The sequence below is a fragment of the Lactuca sativa genome, chromosome 3 (assembly GCF_002870075.4).
Source record: "Lactuca sativa cultivar Salinas chromosome 3, Lsat_Salinas_v11, whole genome shotgun sequence".
Taxonomy (NCBI): Eukaryota; Viridiplantae; Streptophyta; class Magnoliopsida; order Asterales; family Asteraceae; genus Lactuca; species Lactuca sativa.
Window position 1 is genome coordinate 109,330,203 of NC_056625.2, and position 20,994 is coordinate 109,351,196.

Sequence of the window (20,994 nt, forward strand, 5' to 3'; positions counted from 1 at the left end):
TCTCAGAAAGTCACCACTCGGTATCTCTGAACCTCGAAACAACGACCTAGCCCCACCTAATCACATAAAGTAATTATTTAAATCATTAACGGCTCCCAAGGCTAGACTACACCCCTTCCTAAAATCCACAGAAGGGTAAAAGACCATTTTACCCCTTTCTGATCCAAAAATACTATTGTTGACCAAAACCTAAAAGTCAACGAAAGTCAACGGTCAAACTTTGACCCAACTCGTCGAGTGTACGTTGGCGAATCGGCGAGTCTACACATGCCCACTAACTCTTTAGTCCCGCTTGGCGCGTCGAGTCCCTCCCCTTGCTCGACGAGTCACCAGGCATGAATCGCGGGGCCACCCCGACTCAACTCGCCGAGTCTCAAGAACAAATCGGCGAGTACCGCCTCGAACTCCAGTCCTCTAATCCCCTTCTGACTCACTGAGTTATCCCCCAACTCGGCAAGTCTACTCACTGAGTGATTTACGTGAAACCCTAACCCTACTCGCCGAGTCTCAAGAACAACTCGGCGAGTTCATGCCATGCACAAACTCTACTGACCTCCTGAGGTCAGATCTGTACCCCTAAACCATAGATCTGGCCTTCCCAAGCATGAATGTCACGTAAAGTTCGAAACTTGATGCTTATATATCAACAAAATGGCATCAAATGGTGATTTGGCCCCAAAAATGGCAACCTAAGTCCAATAACCCCAAAATGACTCATAAAGCTCCCTGGGTTAAGGTCTCTGGACCTCTTTGAGTCCAGATCCAAGGCACAAACTCGAGAAGGGACCAAATACTCTACATAATCATCTTCTAAAGGGTTTGAAAACCCTAACTCTATGAATAACCACCCAAAACTGGAGAAAGTCCGAAGGAATACCTCAATATGAAACCCTTGAACAATGAAATCGCTGGATTTACACTTCCTTCAGCCTTCTCTTGCCTTGATCACCTTCTCCTTCAATTTATACCAACAAGAGATCAACAATGGCCGCTCCTTACCTCACCAACGGTCTAGGTCTCTCTCTGGGGTGTGGTAGCCGCTATTGACGGCCATAAGGGCCTTTAAATAGGTCCCAAACCCTGGAAATTAGGGCTTCATTAAACAGCGTGGACTCGCCGAGTCCGGACGTGAACCCGAATGAACATCCGCGACCCTACTCGGCGAGTCTTGACACCAACTCGCCGAGTTCCTCCACAACTCCAAAAATAAAATGAATAAAATAATATACCTGGGAATCCGGATGTTACAGTTAGTTTGTATTTTAGGGCTAATTTAATCATTAAATGGTCCTTGAGATATTTTGTTGAGAGTATGAGCTACTCCAGAAGGTTATAATGTTAGATCCTAGTGTTTCCAACGTCCCTTGAGCATGAAAACGGAGTATTGATGGATTAAGTCCAAGCATGCAAGGATTTAAGGTGGTATGATGAAGATAATGTGGTTTAATCCAAGTTTTTCCCCATTAAGACATGCAAAAGCATAAAGTTTGCAACTTATTGGCTTAATGCACTTTAATAAACCTAAATCTAGAATTGTACGTTGGGTCTTAACTAATAGAACGAGGTTTAGGCCAGTTGCAGCGTACGCTGGGCGTACCTTGGGTCAAAATGAAGGGAGAGGTCAAAATGGTAATAATAACAAAGAGGGGTGGAAAGTATGAATAATGATAACCAAAATCTTGAGTTTAGTGGGCTGTTGGTTAGCCCTTGGTGGACTCAATTCAGCAACAAATTAAATACCGAGAACAAGGGGTAGAAAATGTCCAGCAGAGCAGCGAAGTCTTTGAATACATGAAACGCTTTCTTACTAGAATGGATCTTATTGAAGTTAATGGTGTTTGGTGCAATTTTCAATTTGATTTTGTGTATGAAGGTATTTGTCATTATTTGGCTAAAGACAGATAGTAGCTATCATTTCTTATGTTCTATTACAAAAACAAGAATGTCCTTTACTAACCTTTTATTTTAGCAATTATTAATCGAAACAAAAATGTCTTATCATATCTCCCCCACACCCATCCACCCACCCACACAACCACGACATCCCTAAACGTATTAAAGATTTTGTGTTTTGATTTTTGTTATTTATCATAAAAACATTATATCACCATCAATTATGCATAAGAAATTAAATTAATCTTGATTTACATATAACTTAATTAGGTCATGATATAACCTAGAAAAGAACTTCACTAAAAGATATAGTAAAATACCCTTGATTTTTCTTGTACGGATCACCAATATCATATTTAGCCATCACCAATATCATATTTAGCCGTATATGAATATGTCCAAGAATGGACTAACTAAATTAATAGGGTCAAATTGAACACTTATTTTATGTAAAAGCAAAACAGTATAAACCCAAAACTGAAGTTGACCAGAAACAAACAATCAAACCTTTGTTCATCATAATATATACACCTTATGCCCAAACAAATTGTAATAAATTTACCATGACTCATACGATTAATTATTAATCAAATATCTTTTTGTCACTGATTTCATCTGGGTGTCACCATGATAGGTAACTTTCTTTTTGTCTTAACCGTTGGAAAATATACAATCTGATCTTCTTCCGCAACCCAAGTGTAACTCGTGACAAAATGATGAAGGAAAATACTGATTTCTAGCCTTGAGAACTCCAAACCGGGACACAACCTTTGTCCACCACCAAACGGTGTAAACTTGTTGCTATTGACACTCGCTCCCGTTTTCTACACATAGATACCAATATAATGTAAATTCAGTAAACATATTAAAATTATTTTACAAAGGGTTATTTTTCTAACAACCCTTAAGCTAACACACACCACTCTGCACCATGAACATCATGTGAAGGGTAAATTAGGGGGATGTTTGGCTTATCTTTTTAAGAGGCAAAAGTTCTTTTTGGAAAGATAAAATGTAAAAGATGTTTGGTAAAAGCATTTTAAAAGCTACTTTTGGATTTTGGATATAAGAAAAACTGACTTTTTGGAAAAGTCAGGAAAATCTGACTTTTTGTAACTTTTCCAAAAAGGACTTTTGCCTCTAAAAAAGATAAGTCAAACACCCCCTAGGTAGACAGTGGCCCACTAGGCGCTACTGACATAAGTCTCGATGGTTCCCAACAATTCACACTGGAATTAAAACTTCCACATTGTGGTGCTAACTGCTGAGACTCGAACCCTTGACCTGACAAAAGGTATAGATATTGTAAACATATAAAGAATCACTTATTTACCTCCCATCTCCATGGATCAAATTCATCGGGGTTTTCATAGTTTTCTTCATCCATATGAACGGAAGTCAATGATGCCAAAACACACCATCCTTTTGGGATCAAGTAGCCTTTGATTTCTACGTCTTCAACAGCTTTTCTCCAAATCGCATTGATGATATTCGCCATCCGAAGAGTCTCACTTATCACCTATAATAAAAACCAATTTCTTTACACCTCGTTTTCTACACAGACAAGACAAAACAAGTTGTACTGTGTTTGACATGCATTATACTATAACCGATATCAAAAATAACAAAATTTGTAGTATTTTGTCCGATCCAAAAAGACATAAATACCCTCCCCATCTAAAGACACGAAACTTACGCCTTGAGTAAACGGAAGTGAGACATAATCGGTCCAAGCATACCCTTCGCCCGATTCATCCTTTCGCTTCTTTAATTCATCATTTTCCTCCTGCCATTCATATAAAACTCAATCAAATCATAGCTCAAAGTCTCAAACAAGTTGTTGAAAAACATAAATGTATTCATTTCATAGTTGATACGCACCATAAGACAAGAAAGAGCAACAGGATTATCACTCAAGTATTTGACAGCTAGAGTCATGATCATGGGCACCGAGTCTTCCCCAGGGATCATCATCTCAATAATGTTCCCACTGATGAAATCCAAGGGTAACCGTTGCTGGGTCCCATCTGATTCACCTGTATCTCTTAACAACACATCAATGGCGTCATTTGGTGAACCTGAATCTTTTGTTTCTTTTTTCTCCATTGCCATTTTTCTATCATCTACAATCTTTCTCACCATCTTTAACATTCTTTCTTTAGCCTGCAATATTTCAAAGTTACTGATCCACTGAGATTTGGTAATGAATTTATAATGAATGAATTAATTACCTGGAGAGATTTATACATTCTGAAACCTGGAAGTTTGATTGGTAGACAAATTAAGCCTTTGATGACTTCCATGAATTCTCTCTTGAGGAACTCCATATCTTCACCTGGCTCCACACTCATCAACACCCTCACAAGAATTTGGAAAGTAATCTGCGTCAGCAGCCATAAAAAAGTGAGTGCGTCGTTAAAAAGGTGAAATTGAGATTCAAAATTGTGTAGAAACTTGATGAAATTCTGTTTTGATATCATCACTTTACTCATAACTTCTTGAAAATGATCTATAGGGACAATCTATCGTTTGTAAGAATGAAATTCGGATTATGTTAGTTATTATACAAAGTTTAAATCGTTCGAAAAAGCCGAACTCTGACAACGTGCTTATAGTTTTGTAAATGAATTATAAAAAAGTGAAAATCGAGATGCAAATTTATGTAGATATGGAAAAAGAATGATCACCCACATCAGAACGATATAAAAGGTAACGATTTTTAGTGATCTTGATGAAATTCTATGTTTAGTGATTACCCATAAAAGTCAAAGATTTCACCATGTTTCCTCTTAGAGGTAGTTACATACGTATTAAAAAGAATGAATACCCAGATCCGAAATCTATAAAAAGTAACAGTTTAAGTTATCTTGATGAAGTTCTATGTTGATATGATCACACTATTCATATGTTCTAGAAAACTATGTGTCGGTTTGACCACAAAAGTCAAAGATTTCACCATTTTTGTTTCCTCTAGGAGGTAATCATGTAGACATGGAAAATAACGATTACCCACATCAAAACTTCATAAAAGATAACAATTTTTTCGATCTTAAGGAAATTCTATATTGATATGATCAACTAATCATAAGTTCAAGAAAACGATATGTTTGACCACAAAAGTCAAATCGTGTACCTTTTTCGTTTCATCTTGGAGGTAAACAATAGGGTGGTGGGTATTTTTCCGATCGATCCAAGAAGACAATGCGAGCTTCACTGAATTCTCAATATCTTTAGTGATGCGAGCTTTGAATTGAGGAGACCTCAAGAAACCTCCGATAATCGCATGCAATCTCTTTTGTAATCCGCCATTGATTTGGAGTATTGAAGATTCACCAAGCAACTCGATCACGGATTTCGGATAACTCGGGATGAAAACATTGCCTTGGTTTTGTAAAACCACTTTGTTTACATCCGGATCCGTTGACACAATAATTGGTCTGCCCAAAATGTGTGTCTTAAACACCTTCCCATAACTATGAGAGATGAAACATAAATTTCTTAATTAGGTGTATAAAGATAGAGTTTATGTAAAGATGAGATGATTTATATGTTTGTAGTAGTAAGAGAGAGATTATGAAACTAAAGAAGACTTATTTTATGCTAAATTTGTTATAAGATTGTACTTCAAATTCTTGTGATTATAGCAATGTCATCGTATTAATTTTCATAGCTACTATTGAATAGATTTTTTAAATTACAATGTCATAATTGGGTTTTTTTAACCAAAAAAAAAAAGTTATATACTATAATTTTTATGATTTTCTATCTATCTTTTCTAAAGCTAATGTGTTTATTTTACAGGAGCTATTAATGTTTTTAAAAAAATCAAAATGATTTATCCATAGTTAAATTGGTCAAAGTTACCATTTCCAAAACATATAACTTAGAGAAATAGAGTTGTAAGTTTATCTTGAAAAGGTTTCATAATTTACGCTATGCATTTTCTAATCATTTGAAACCAATGTATGATTATCAAATACATAGATTGCAATTATTGAAGGTAGTAATGTGATAACATCATATGTAGATGTGGTGGGATAAACAAATGCACTTTTATGTATTATTATTACTATTTTTGTTGATATAATGATGTTCAATTTCCCATGTTAACTTTTGTTTATTTTATTTTAGAATCTTTTTTACTTTTTAGTAAAATATACCAATCCTTGACTTGCTTTATATTCAATTTGACCCTTTTCATATTGACAACTATCAACTATTAGCTATATTATATAGTTTTTAACATCATTTAATTATCAATGCAATCTAAAAAGTAATATCTAATAATAACAACAAAAAACTATTTTGTACCTTTAGATGATTAGATCCATGACACCATATCATAATAAAATATTGTTTATATGTTAGCTTCAAAATGCTATTATTAAGTTCATAAAATTTTGCTTTTACAACTTGTACATTTGATAACTACAGTAAAAAAAATTTCTATAATTGTCAAATGTCAAAATGAACACAAAATCTTAAGCTCAAAACAACGTACAACTCTAAATGCATAAAATCCAAGCATGCAAAACATAATATTGCTATCAATAAATACCAATTTCTCCAAGAAAAAGGATAAGAGTTCACTTACAGAGACTTGCGTTTCTCCATGAAACTGACAGGACGAGAAGTGAATCCAGACGCAATGAATTCAATTGTTTCTCCGATCAACGGCCAACCTGAGCTGCCTCGCGGTGGTTGCAGGCGGCGCTCCTCCTCTTGGTTATCTCCCAAACCCCATTTTCGGACAATCAAATACTTGTAGAATAACCATCCAAGAACAATCGATATGCAAATTAATTCCCAATTTCCAAACACCCATTTCATTTCCTCCATTCTTAATCGAAAAAAGCTTGAATCTGTGAATTCGGATATGAAATAACTCCTCGAGGTGGTGGTTGTGTTTTGTGAAGGAATGTTTTCTTTCTATGACGTTTGTAGTGAATTGGGAAGATTTTGAAATCTAAATAGAGCAGAAAAAGCAAGCAAGAGGCTTTCGAGTAATAAATATGAGAGAGAGAGAGGGGGGGATGGGTGTAAATGATATTGACTTTCTCGATTTTGCCTTTGATTCAACTTGTTTTTATTGTAAATGTATGTATCTTCATTCTGATTATGAGTTTATAATATAATTTTTTATTCCAGGAATAATGATAAGTTTTTTTAAAAAAGAAAGATAAACCAGGTTCTTTATAAAAAGAACGATTTGTCCAATAAAATAAATAATTTTTCTTGTGAGACATATAGAATAAATGTTTAATATTTGAGGTTGCTTTTTGAAATATGAAAACTTGTTAGCAACTGTAAAACATCTAGAATTTTTTTACTACCCAAACATGCAAATTGGTCATTAAGCCAAATTTTCAAATTTTGACTTGAAACAACAGCCTGTTCAAGGCCACTTTAGCACCACTTAAACCTGTAAAAATTTCAAATTTATTCCATATTAAGGTAGCTCATATGTTTAGCTTTAAAAGTACAACTCACACATATCCAACTGATTTTTCTACAGTTTTCTATGAATTTTACAAAACTGCATATGCCTGCAGCGAATTTCAGTGAAAAAGACGATTTTCACCTTGGTTAGGGATAATATCAGGTCTTGGGAAAAATCATGAACAAACTAGACTCAAAATTCAAACTTTCAGAGCCCAATTCGACTCCTGGTGATTTTTCTAGATTTTTTTCAAAACAGGGACAGATTGATAATTTTTCAGAATTTCGCAGCATTGCATTTTAAGGTTAATTGACAACTTAACTCATTAATCCATAACCAAAATCAACCATAAAGATGGAAATTGATTTTTTAACAGTAGCAATAATACTCTTGAGGGTGTTCATAAAAAGATTTTGACAACAATTAGCCATCAAAATACACCAAATAAAACTAGAGTTTAATCCTATCAACAGTCGATGATTGTAAGGAGAAAGAAGGTATGATTATTAACACCAAATAGGAAGAAATTGCCAAAGTAATCAATCAATTCTTCATCGATTGAAAAGGAATTAGACTTACAAAGAAGAAGAATCAATCATAACACTTCAATTGCACAGAAAATCCCGTCAATTGTCACAACCTCTTGCCTTGCGTTGCCGATGAGTTCTTTCCCACCCTCCTTGCGATCGTTTCTGCTGCCCGACACCCCCTACACGTTTCGGTCTTTTTTTTCTTCTTCTACTCCTTATCGATGCACAAAGAAATGGTAATAGCCTGAGTCGATGGAGGGCAGCCCCTTAATTCATACGTGATAAAAACATACCTGAAGAATAATCAATCCAAAGCTTTTTTAAGTTACAGCCGAATTTCACCCATAGTCCCACAAGTTTGGCTTTAAACCACCTTCCAACCTAACCCTAGACACATTGACATTGACAGGTTAAGTTTCATTTTATGACATTTTAGATACTCAACACCATTTACACCGATTAATGAATTATATTAACCCTAATAATTCCATAAATCAATTTAATTGGATTATATCTCCTCTATTTATTGATTGAGAAATTAAATATCCTCCTACTTTTTGTTCCTACATATCCTCCTACCCAGTGAAATGGTGACATGTGTAACATTTAATGTTCATTTAATGAAATTTTAGGATACTAATATGACACATGTCGTCATTTAAATGGGTAGGAGGATTGGTAGAATCAAAAGTAGGAGGATATTTAATTTCTCTTATTGATTACCTCCTTCACATATTAATTTAATATCTTTTTTTAATTATCCCTTTTTAATACTCGTATAATCAAAATTGCTTTATTACAATTATTTCTCGACTAACGGAAGGTTCGTTTCGTTAACAGAAGGATTTTCGGGTTGTTACGATTCCACCCCCCCCCCCCCCCCCCTTAAAATGATCTTGTCCTTAGAATCAGTTACGGCTACGAATAAGTTAGGGTAACGAGTACCACTAGTACCACTGTCCCCATCCTGTCGTCTCGTAACCACCATGCTGTCTTTGAAATAAAATCACAAAACAATCAGAGACCCAATCGAGATCACTCACACTCGATCACTCACCCTACTTGATTCTTTGGTTTCCTAAGGAATCTTACTCGGACTGACCACCAATCCAATGTTTCCAGTAGTATGGGCCCTATACTACCTTCCACATCGTATCAGTACTCACTCCCAGTCTTCTTCCTAGGATCCCAAATCACAAGCATACCATATACAGGCTATACCCTAATCAGCCCCTCATAAGCTCCTTATTGCTACCTACTCACTCACAAGTATTCTCTTAGTAGCAGGAATCTCCTAGGCTAAGGCATCACAAATCAGGCCACTCTAGTCCTATCATGATTACCTAGCCTACCCAAGCATGCATAACTCATTACATAATATCTCATAATATAAAACATAAGGGTATTTTGGGAAATCACCGTTCGGGCGCTTGCTGATTGTACACACTGTTTCTTTCCATCTCTTTCATATTTCTTTACTTTAGAAAATTTGTTGGTCTTAAAATTTTTTTCTCAAATCCTCAGTTTAAGTTCAAATACACCCGAAGGTGAATCCGAATCCCTCAAACCAAGGCTCTAATACCAACTTGTAACACCGACTTTTTTCAATTTTTTTTTTCAAATTTCATAATTCATAATAAAATCAAAATGTATCTCAAATCATAAACATTCATCTCAAAATATAAGTAATCAAAACATCTCCCCAGAATCTCAGCAAAATACTCCAACAATGTGTACAATCAAGCTGGCGCCTTCCCACGATCCTCGCTGGTACCTTAAACACATTTCACACAACACGGTAAGCATAAATTCTTAGTGAGTTCCCCAAAATACCACATACAACACATACACCACTCAAGGCTACAATATGACCCTCCGGTCGATGTATCTCAGCGGAACCCTCCAGTTCCGTATCGTTGGGTCCTCCGACCCGGTCTGTCTCGTTGGACCCTCCGGCCCGGTCTATATCATTGGACCCTCCGGTCCGGTCTATATCACACAGCATACATATATCACAAACACATATACACAAATAGCACATAACATAAAAGACCCTCCGGTCTGCTCAGGGTTTCCACACTAGGTAATGTATAGTGAGAAGACTCACCTCGGGAATGTCTCAGAAAGTCACCACTCGGTATCTCTGAACCTCGAAACAACGACCTAGCCCCACCTAATCACATAAAGTAATTATTTAAATCATTAACGGCTCCCAAGGCTAGACTACACCCCTTCCTAAAATCCACAGAAGGGTAAAAGACCATTTTACCCCTTTCTGATCCAAAAATACTATTGTTGACCAAAACCTAAAAGTCAACGAAAGTCAACGGTCAAACTTTGACCCAACTCGTCGAGTGTACGTTGGCGAATCGGCGAGTCTACACATGCCCACTAACTCTTTAGTCCCGCTTGGCGCGTCGAGTCCCTCCCCTTGCTCGACGAGTCACCAGGCATGAATCGCGGGGCCACCCCGACTCAACTCGCCGAGTCTCAAGAACAAATCGGCGAGTACCGCCTCGAACTCCAGTCCTCTAATCCCCTTCTGACTCACTGAGTTATCCCCCAACTCGGCAAGTCTACTCACTGAGTGATTTACGTGAAACCCTAACCCTACTCGCCGAGTCTCAAGAACAACTCGGCGAGTTCATGCCATGCACAAACTCTACTGACCTCCTGAGGTCAGATCTGTACCCCTAAACCATAGATCTGGCCTTCCCAAGCATGAATGTCACGTAAAGTTCGAAACTTGATGCTTATATATCAACAAAATGGCATCAAATGGTGATTTGGCCCCAAAAATGGCAACCTAAGTCCAATAACCCCAAAATGACTCATAAAGCTCCCTGGGTTAAGGTCTCTGGACCTCTTTGAGTCCAGATCCAAGGCACAAACTCGAGAAGGGACCAAATACTCTACATAATCATCTTCTAAAGGGTTTGAAAACCCTAACTCTATGAATAACCACCCAAAACTGGAGAAAGTCCGAAGGAATACCTCAATATGAAACCCTTGAACAATGAAATCGCTGGATTTACACTTCCTTCAGCCTTCTCTTGCCTTGATCACCTTCTCCTTCAATTTATACCAACAAGAGATCAACAATGGCCGCTCCTTACCTCACCAACGGTCTAGGTCTCTCTCTGGGGTGTGGTAGCCGCTATTGACGGCCATAAGGGCCTTTAAATAGGTCCCAAACCCTGGAAATTAGGGCTTCATTAAACAGCGTGGACTCGCCGAGTCCGGACGTGAACCCGAATGAACATCCGCGACCCTACTCGGCGAGTCTTGACACCAACTCGCCGAGTTCCTCCACAACTCCAAAAATAAAATGAATAAAATAATATACCTGGGAATCCGGATGTTACAGTTAGTTTGTATTTTAGGGCTAATTTAATCATTAAATGGTCCTTGAGATATTTTGTTGAGAGTATGAGCTACTCCAGAAGGTTATAATGTTAGATCCTAGTGTTTCCAACGTCCCTTGAGCATGAAAACGGAGTATTGATGGATTAAGTCCAAGCATGCAAGGATTTAAGGTGGTATGATGAAGATAATGTGGTTTAATCCAAGTTTTTCCCCATTAAGACATGCAAAAGCATAAAGTTTGCAACTTATTGGCTTAATGCACTTTAATAAACCTAAATCTAGAATTGTACGTTGGGTCTTAACTAATAGAACGAGGTTTAGGCCAGTTGCAGCATACGCTGGGCGTACCTTGGGTCAAAATGAAGGGAGAGGTCAAAATGGTAATAATAACAAAGAGGGGTGGAAAGTATGAATAATGATAACCAAAATCTTGAGTTTAGTGGGCTGTTGGTTAGCCCTTGGTGGACTCAATTCAGCAACAAATTAAATACCGAGAACAAGGGGTAGAAAATGTCCAGCAGAGCAGCGAAGTCTTTGAATACATGAAACGCTTTCTTACTAGAATGGATCTTATTGAAGTTAATGGTGTTTGGTGCAATTTTCAATTTGATTTTGTGTATGAAGGTATTTGTCATTATTTGGCTAAAGACAGATAGTAGCTATCATTTCTTATGTTCTATTACAAAAACAAGAATGTCCTTTACTAACCTTTTATTTTAGCAATTATTAATCGAAACAAAAATGTCTTATCATATCTCCCCCACACCCATCCACCCACCCACACAACCACGACATCCCTAAACGTATTAAAGATTTTGTGTTTTGATTTTTGTTATTTATCATAAAAACATTATATCACCATCAATTATGCATAAGAAATTAAATTAATCTTGATTTACATATAACTTAATTAGGTCATGATATAACCTAGAAAAGAACTTCACTAAAAGATATAGTAAAATACCCTTGATTTTTCTTGTACGGATCACCAATATCATATTTAGCCATCACCAATATCATATTTAGCCGTATATGAATATGTCCAAGAATGGACTAACTAAATTAATAGGGTCAAATTGAACACTTATTTTATGTAAAAGCAAAACAGTATAAACCCAAAACTGAAGTTGACCAGAAACAAACAATCAAACCTTTGTTCATCATAATATATACACCTTATGCCCAAACAAATTGTAATAAATTTACCATGACTCATACGATTAATTATTAATCAAATATCTTTTTGTCACTGATTTCATCTGGGTGTCACCATGATAGGTAACTTTCTTTTTGTCTTAACCGTTGGAAAATATACAATCTGATCTTCTTCCGCAACCCAAGTGTAACTCGTGACAAAATGATGAAGGAAAATACTGATTTCTAGCCTTGAGAACTCCAAACCGGGACACAACCTTTGTCCACCACCAAACGGTGTAAACTTGTTGCTATTGACACTCGCTCCCGTTTTCTACACATAGATACCAATATAATGTAAATTCAGTAAACATATTAAAATTATTTTACAAAGGGTTATTTTTCTAACAACCCTTAAGCTAACACACACCACTCTGCACCATGAACATCATGTGAAGGGTAAATTAGGGGGATGTTTGGCTTATCTTTTTAAGAGGCAAAAGTTCTTTTTGGAAAGATAAAATGTAAAAGATGTTTGGTAAAAGCATTTTAAAAGCTACTTTTGGATTTTGGATATAAGAAAAACTGACTTTTTGGAAAAGTCAGGAAAATCTGACTTTTTGTAACTTTTCCAAAAAGGACTTTTGCCTCTAAAAAAGATAAGTCAAACACCCCCTAGGTAGACAGTGGCCCACTAGGCGCTACTGACATAAGTCTCGATGGTTCCCAACAATTCACACTGGAATTAAAACTTCCACATTGTGGTGCTAACTGCTGAGACTCGAACCCTTGACCTGACAAAAGGTATAGATATTGTAAACATATAAAGAATCACTTATTTACCTCCCATCTCCATGGATCAAATTCATCGGGGTTTTCATAGTTTTCTTCATCCATATGAACGGAAGTCAATGATGCCAAAACACACCATCCTTTTGGGATCAAGTAGCCTTTGATTTCTACGTCTTCAACAGCTTTTCTCCAAATCGCATTGATGATATTCGCCATCCGAAGAGTCTCACTTATCACCTATAATAAAAACCAATTTCTTTACACCTCGTTTTCTACACAGACAAGACAAAACAAGTTGTACTGTGTTTGACATGCATTATACTATAACCGATATCAAAAATAACAAAATTTGTAGTATTTTGTCCGATCCAAAAAGACATAAATACCCTCCCCATCTAAAGACACGAAACTTACGCCTTGAGTAAACGGAAGTGAGACATAATCGGTCCAAGCATACCCTTCGCCCGATTCATCCTTTCGCTTCTTTAATTCATCATTTTCCTCCTGCCATTCATATAAAACTCAATCAAATCATAGCTCAAAGTCTCAAACAAGTTGTTGAAAAACATAAATGTATTCATTTCATAGTTGATACGCACCATAAGACAAGAAAGAGCAACAGGATTATCACTCAAGTATTTGACAGCTAGAGTCATGATCATGGGCACCGAGTCTTCCCCAGGGATCATCATCTCAATAATGTTCCCACTGATGAAATCCAAGGGTAACCGTTGCTGGGTCCCATCTGATTCACCTGTATCTCTTAACAACACATCAATGGCGTCATTTGGTGAACCTGAATCTTTTGTTTCTTTTTTCTCCATTGCCATTTTTCTATCATCTACAATCTTTCTCACCATCTTTAACATTCTTTCTTTAGCCTGCAATATTTCAAAGTTACTGATCCACTGAGATTTGGTAATGAATTTATAATGAATGAATTAATTACCTGGAGAGATTTATACATTCTGAAACCTGGAAGTTTGATTGGTAGACAAATTAAGCCTTTGATGACTTCCATGAATTCTCTCTTGAGGAACTCCATATCTTCACCTGGCTCCACACTCATCAACACCCTCACAAGAATTTGGAAAGTAATCTGCGTCAGCAGCCATAAAAAAGTGAGTGCGTCGTTAAAAAGGTGAAATTGAGATTCAAAATTGTGTAGAAACTTGATGAAATTCTGTTTTGATATCATCACTTTACTCATAACTTCTTGAAAATGATCTATAGGGACAATCTATCGTTTGTAAGAATGAAATTCGGATTATGTTAGTTATTATACAAAGTTTAAATCGTTCGAAAAAGCCGAACTCTGACAACGTGCTTATAGTTTTGTAAATGAATTATAAAAAAGTGAAAATCGAGATGCAAATTTATGTAGATATGGAAAAAGAATGATCACCCACATCAGAACGATATAAAAGGTAACGATTTTTAGTGATCTTGATGAAATTCTATGTTTAGTGATTACCCATAAAAGTCAAAGATTTCACCATGTTTCCTCTTAGAGGTAGTTACATACGTATTAAAAAGAATGAATACCCAGATCCGAAATCTATAAAAAGTAACAGTTTAAGTTATCTTGATGAAGTTCTATGTTGATATGATCACACTATTCATATGTTCTAGAAAACTATGTGTCGGTTTGACCACAAAAGTCAAAGATTTCACCATTTTTGTTTCCTCTAGGAGGTAATCATGTAGACATGGAAAATAACGATTACCCACATCAAAACTTCATAAAAGATAACAATTTTTTCGATCTTAAGGAAATTCTATATTGATATGATCAACTAATCATAAGTTCAAGAAAACGATATGTTTGACCACAAAAGTCAAATCGTGTACCTTTTTCGTTTCATCTTGGAGGTAAACAATAGGGTGGTGGGTATTTTTCCGATCGATCCAAGAAGACAATGCGAGCTTCACTGAATTCTCAATATCTTTAGTGATGCGAGCTTTGAATTGAGGAGACCTCAAGAAACCTCCGATAATCGCATGCAATCTCTTTTGTAATCCGCCATTGATTTGGAGTATTGAAGATTCACCAAGCAACTCGATCACGGATTTCGGATAACTCGGGATGAAAACATTGCCTTGGTTTTGTAAAACCACTTTGTTTACATCCGGATCCGTTGACACAATAATTGGTCTGCCCAAAATGTGTGTCTTAAACACCTTCCCATAACTATGAGAGATGAAACATAAATTTCTTAATTAGGTGTATAAAGATAGAGTTTATGTAAAGATGAGATGATTTATATGTTTGTAGTAGTAAGAGAGAGATTATGAAACTAAAGAAGACTTATTTTATGCTAAATTTGTTATAAGATTGTACTTCAAATTCTTGTGATTATAGCAATGTCATCGTATTAATTTTCATAGCTACTATTGAATAGATTTTTTAAATTACAATGTCATAATTGGGTTTTTTTAACCAAAAAAAAAAAGTTATATACTATAATTTTTATGATTTTCTATCTATCTTTTCTAAAGCTAATGTGTTTATTTTACAGGAGCTATTAATGTTTTTAAAAAAATCAAAATGATTTATCCATAGTTAAATTGGTCAAAGTTACCATTTCCAAAACATATAACTTAGAGAAATAGAGTTGTAAGTTTATCTTGAAAAGGTTTCATAATTTACGCTATGCATTTTCTAATCATTTGAAACCAATGTATGATTATCAAATACATAGATTGCAATTATTGAAGGTAGTAATGTGATAACATCATATGTAGATGTGGTGGGATAAACAAATGCACTTTTATGTATTATTATTACTATTTTTGTTGATATAATGATGTTCAATTTCCCATGTTAACTTTTGTTTATTTTATTTTAGAATCTTTTTTACTTTTTAGTAAAATATACCAATCCTTGACTTGCTTTATATTCAATTTGACCCTTTTCATATTGACAACTATCAACTATTAGCTATATTATATAGTTTTTAACATCATTTAATTATCAATGCAATCTAAAAAGTAATATCTAATAATAACAACAAAAAACTATTTTGTACCTTTAGATGATTAGATCCATGACACCATATCATAATAAAATATTGTTTATATGTTAGCTTCAAAATGCTATTATTAAGTTCATAAAATTTTGCTTTTACAACTTGTACATTTGATAACTACAGTAAAAAAAATTTCTATAATTGTCAAATGTCAAAATGAACACAAAATCTTAAGCTCAAAACAACGTACAACTCTAAATGCATAAAATCCAAGCATGCAAAACATAATATTGCTATCAATAAATACCAATTTCTCCAAGAAAAAGGATAAGAGTTCACTTACAGAGACTTGCGTTTCTCCATGAAACTGACAGGACGAGAAGTGAATCCAGACGCAATGAATTCAATTGTTTCTCCGATCAACGGCCAACCTGAGCTGCCTCGCGGTGGTTGCAGGCGGCGCTCCTCCTCTTGGTTATCTCCCAAACCCCATTTTCGGACAATCAAATACTTGTAGAATAACCATCCAAGAACAATCGATATGCAAATTAATTCCCAATTTCCAAACACCCATTTCATTTCCTCCATTCTTAATCGAAAAAAGCTTGAATCTGTGAATTCGGATATGAAATAACTCCTCGAGGTGGTGGTTGTGTTTTGTGAAGGAATGTTTTCTTTCTATGACGTTTGTAGTGAATTGGGAAGATTTTGAAATCTAAATAGAGCAGAAAAAGCAAGCAAGAGGCTTTCGAGTAATAAATATGAGAGAGAGAGAGGGGGGGATGGGTGTAAATGATATTGACTTTCTCGATTTTGCCTTTGATTCAACTTGTTTTTATTGTAAATGTATGTATCTTCATTCTGATTATGAGTTTATAATATAATTTTTTATTCCAGGAATAATGATAAGTTTTTTTAAAAAAGAAAGATAAACCAGGTTCTTTATAAAAAGAACGATTTGTCCAATAAAATAAATAATTTTTCTTGTGAGACATATAGAATAAATGTTTAATATTTGAGGTTGCTTTTTGAAATATGAAAACTTGTTAGCAACTGTAAAACATCTAGAATTTTTTTACTACCCAAACATGCAAATTGGTCATTAAGCCAAATTTTCAAATTTTGACTTGAAACAACAGCCTGTTCAAGGCCACTTTAGCACCACTTAAACCTGTAAAAATTTCAAATTTATTCCATATTAAGGTAGCTCATATGTTTAGCTTTAAAAGTACAACTCACACATATCCAACTGATTTTTCTACAGTTTTCTATGAATTTTACAAAACTGCATATGCCTGCAGCGAATTTCAGTGAAAAAGACGATTTTCACCTTGGTTAGGGATAATATCAGGTCTTGGGAAAAATCATGAACAAACTAGACTCAAAATTCAAACTTTCAGAGCCCAATTCGACTCCTGGTGATTTTTCTAGATTTTTTTCAAAACAGGGACAGATTGATAATTTTTCAGAATTTCGCAGCATTGCATTTTAAGGTTAATTGACAACTTAACTCATTAATCCATAACCAAAATCAACCATAAAGATGGAAATTGATTTTTTAACAGTAGCAATAATACTCTTGAGGGTGTTCATAAAAAGATTTTGACAACAATTAGCCATCAAAATACACCAAATAAAACTAGAGTTTAATCCTATCAACAGTCGATGATTGTAAGGAGAAAGAAGGTATGATTATTAACACCAAATAGGAAGAAATTGCCAAAGTAATCAATCAATTCTTCATCGATTGAAAAGGAATTAGACTTACAAAGAAGAAGAATCAATCATAACACTTCAATTGCACAGAAAATCCCGTCAATTGTCACAACCTCTTGCCTTGCGTTGCCGATGAGTTCTTTCCCACCCTCCTTGCGATCGTTTCTGCTGCCCGACACCCCCTACACGTTTCGGTCTTTTTTTTCTTCTTCTACTCCTTATCGATGCACAAAGAAATGGTAATAGCCTGAGTCGATGGAGGGCAGCCCCTTAATTCATACGTGATAAAAACATACCTGAAGAATAATCAATCCAAAGCTTTTTTAAGTTACAGCCGAATTTCACCCATAGTCCCACAAGTTTGGCTTTAAACCACCTTCCAACCTAACCCTAGACACATTGACATTGACAGGTTAAGTTTCATTTTATGACATTTTAGATACTCAACACCATTTACACCGATTAATGAATTATATTAACCCTAATAATTCCATAAATCAATTTAATTGGATTATATCTCCTCTATTTATTGATTGAGAAATTAAATATCCTCCTACTTTTTGTTCCTACATATCCTCCTACCCAGTGAAATGGTGACATGTGTAACATTTAATGTTCATTTAATGAAATTTTAGGATACTAATATGACACATGTCGTCATTTAAATGGGTAGGAGGATTGGTAGAATCAAAAGTAGGAGGATATTTAATTTCTCTTATTGATTACCTCCTTCACATATTAATTTAATATCTTTTTTTAATTATCCCTTTTTAATACTCGTATAATCAAAATTGCTTTATTACAATTATTTCTCGACTAACGGAAGGTTCGCTTCGTTAACAGAAGGATTTTCGGGTTGTTACGATTCCACCCCCCCCCCCCCCCTTAAAATGATCTTGTCCTTAGAATCAGTTACGGCTACGAATAAGTTAGGGTAACGAGTACCACTAGTACCACTGTCCCCATCCTGTCGTCTCGTAACCACCATGCTGTCTTTGAAATAAAATCACAAAACAATCAGAGACCCAATCGAGATCACTCACACTCGATCACTCACCCTACTTGATTCTTTGGTTTCCTAAGGAATCTTACTCGGACTGACCACCAATCCAATGTTTCCAGTAGTATGGGCCCTATACTACCTTCCACATCGTATCAGTACTCACTCCCAGTCTTCTTCCTAGGATCCCAAATCACAAGCATACCATATACAGGCTATACCCTAATCAGCCCCTCATAAGCTCCTTATTGCTACCTACTCACTCACAAGTATTCTCTTAGTAGCAGGAATCTCCTAGGCTAAGGCATCACAAATCAGGCCACTCTAGTCCTATCATGATTACCTAGCCTACCCAAGCATGCATAACTCATTACATAATATCTCATAATATAAAACATAAGGGTATTTTGGGAAATCACCGTTCGGGCGCTTGCTGATTGTACACACTGTTTCTTTCCATCTCTTTCATATTTCTTTACTTTAGAAAATTTGTTGGTCTTAAAATTTTTTTCTCAAATCCTCAGTTTAAGTTCAAATACACCTGAAGGTGAATCCGAATCCCTCAAACCAAGGCTCTAATACCAACTTGTAACACCGACTTTTTTCAATTTTTTTTTTCAAATTTCATAATTCATAATAAAATCAAAATGTATCTCAAATCATAAACATTCATCTCAAAATATAAGTAATCAAAACATCTCCCCAGAATCTCAGCAAAATACTCCAACAATGTGTACAATCAAGCTGGCGCCTTCCCACGATCCTCGCTGGTACCTTAAACACATTTCACACAACACGGTAAGCATAAATTCTTAGTGAGTTCCCCAAAATACCACATACAACACATACACCACTCAAGGCTACAATATGACCCTCCGGTCGATGTATCTCAGCGGAACCCTCCAGTTCCGTATCGTTGGGTCCTCCGACCCGGTCTGTCTCGTTGGACCCTCCGGCCCGGTCTATATCATTGGACCCTCCGGTCCGGTCTATATCACACAGCATACATATATCACAAACACATATACACAAATAGCACATAACATAAAAGACCCTCCGGTCTGCTCAGGGTTTCCACACTAGGTAATGTATAGTGAGAAGACTCACCTCGGGAATGTCTCAGAAAGTCACCACTCGGTATCTCTGAACCTCGAAACAACGACCTAGCCCCACCTAATCACATAAAGTAATTATTTAAATCATTAACGGCTCCCAAGGCTAGACTACACCCCTTCCTAAAATCCACAGAAGGGTAAAAGACCATTTTACCCCTTTCTGATCCAAAAATACTATTGTTGACCAAAACCTAAAAGTCAACGAAAGTCAACGGTCAAACTTTGACCCAACTCGTCGAGTGTACGTTGGCGAATCGGCGAGTCTACACATGCCCACTAACTCTTTAGTCCCGCTTGGCGCGTCGAGTCCCTCCCCTTGCTCGACGAGTCACCAGGCATGAATCGCGGGGCCACCCCGACTCAACTCGCCGAGTCTCAAGAACAAATCGGCGAGTACCGCCTCGAACTCCAGTCCTCTAATCCCCTTCTGACTCACTGAGTTATCCCCCAACTCGGCAAGTCTACTCACTGAGTGATTTACGTGAAACCCTAACCCTACTCGCCGAGTCTCAAGAACAACTCGGCGAGTTCATGCCATGCACAAACTCTACTGACCTCCTGAGGTCAGATCTGTACCCCTAAACCATAGATCTGGCCTTCCCAAGCATGAATGTCACGTAAAGTTCGAAACTTGATGCTTATATATCAACAAAATGGCATCAAATGGTGATTTGGCCCCAAAAATGGCAACCTAAGTCCAATAACCCCAAAATGACTCATAAAGCTCCCTGGGTTAAGGTCTCTGGACCTCTTTGAGTCCAGATCCAAGGCACAAACTCGAGAAGGGACCAAATACTCTACATAATCATCTTCTAAAGGGTTTGAAAACCCTAACTCTATGAATAACCACCCAAAACTGGAGAAAGTCCGAAGGAATACCTCAATATGAAACCCTTGAACAATGAAATCGCTGGATTTACACTTCCTTCAGCCTTCTCTTGCCTTGATCACCTTCTCCTTCAATTTATACCAACAAGAGATCAACAATGGCCGCTCCTTACCTCACCAACGGTCTAGGTCTCTCTCTGGGGTGTGGTAG

The 20,994-nt window shown here is 36.3% G+C and overlaps 2 protein-coding genes across 10 annotated transcripts; both read right to left on the minus strand.

The window, feature by feature from the left end:
* Positions 1–2,278: 2,278 nt before the first annotated feature.
* On the minus strand, positions 2,279–8,257 carry LOC128125930 (3-epi-6-deoxocathasterone 23-monooxygenase CYP90C1-like). 5 transcript variants are annotated; one of them, XM_052769353.1, is made up of 9 exons: positions 8,157–8,257; positions 7,913–8,077; positions 6,488–7,315; positions 5,027–5,366; positions 4,125–4,274; positions 3,775–4,056; positions 3,590–3,679; positions 3,227–3,412; positions 2,279–2,717 (listed from the first exon to the last, which is right to left on the minus strand). In XM_052769353.1, the coding sequence occupies exons 3-9, from the start codon at positions 6,730–6,732 to the stop codon at positions 2,505–2,507; spliced, it is 1,506 nt and encodes a 501-aa protein (XP_052625313.1). In that variant the 5' UTR covers positions 6,733–7,315; positions 7,913–8,077; positions 8,157–8,257; the 3' UTR covers positions 2,279–2,504. The 5 variants fall into 5 exon arrangements, with proteins under 5 accessions (XP_052625313.1, XP_052625315.1, XP_052625312.1 ...); XM_052769355.1 differs by lacking the exon at positions 8,157–8,257 and having other exon boundaries at positions 6,488–6,654; positions 7,913–8,150; XM_052769352.1 differs by lacking the exon at positions 8,157–8,257 and having other exon boundaries at positions 6,488–6,755; positions 7,913–8,150.
* Positions 8,258–12,258: 4,001 nt separating this feature from the next.
* Positions 12,259–18,237, minus strand: LOC128132646 (3-epi-6-deoxocathasterone 23-monooxygenase CYP90C1-like). 5 transcript variants are annotated; one of them, XM_052769358.1, is made up of 9 exons: positions 18,137–18,237; positions 17,893–18,057; positions 16,468–17,295; positions 15,007–15,346; positions 14,105–14,254; positions 13,755–14,036; positions 13,570–13,659; positions 13,207–13,392; positions 12,259–12,697 (listed from the first exon to the last, which is right to left on the minus strand). In XM_052769358.1, exons 3-9 carry the CDS (start codon positions 16,710–16,712, stop codon positions 12,485–12,487), a joined length of 1,506 nt encoding a protein of 501 aa, XP_052625318.1. In that variant the 5' UTR covers positions 16,713–17,295; positions 17,893–18,057; positions 18,137–18,237; the 3' UTR covers positions 12,259–12,484. The 5 variants fall into 5 exon arrangements, with proteins under 5 accessions (XP_052625318.1, XP_052625320.1, XP_052625317.1 ...); XM_052769360.1 differs by lacking the exon at positions 18,137–18,237 and having other exon boundaries at positions 16,468–16,634; positions 17,893–18,130; XM_052769357.1 differs by lacking the exon at positions 18,137–18,237 and having other exon boundaries at positions 16,468–16,735; positions 17,893–18,130.
* Positions 18,238–20,994: the final 2,757 nt, after the last annotated feature.

Excerpts from the sequence above, each read along its gene's own strand:
- LOC128125930 (XM_052769353.1), bottom strand. The coding sequence starts at position 6,732 with ATGGAGGAAATGAAATGGGTGTTTGGAAATTGGGAATTAATTTGCATA. Across the intron at positions 3,680-3,774 it reads TTGCTCTTTCTTGTCTTATG|GAGGAAAATGATGAATTAAA; the intron begins GTGCGTATCAAC and ends TATGAATGGCAG. Across the intron at positions 3,413-3,589 it reads CACTTCCGTTTACTCAAGGC|GTGATAAGTGAGACTCTTCG; the intron begins GTAAGTTTCGTG and ends TTTTTATTATAG.
- LOC128132646 (XM_052769358.1), bottom strand. The coding sequence starts at position 16,712 with ATGGAGGAAATGAAATGGGTGTTTGGAAATTGGGAATTAATTTGCATA. Across the intron at positions 14,255-15,006 it reads TCCAAGATGAAACGAAAAAG|ATTACTTTCCAAATTCTTGT; the intron begins GTACACGATTTG and ends CTGCTGACGCAG. Across the intron at positions 13,660-13,754 it reads TTGCTCTTTCTTGTCTTATG|GAGGAAAATGATGAATTAAA; the intron begins GTGCGTATCAAC and ends TATGAATGGCAG.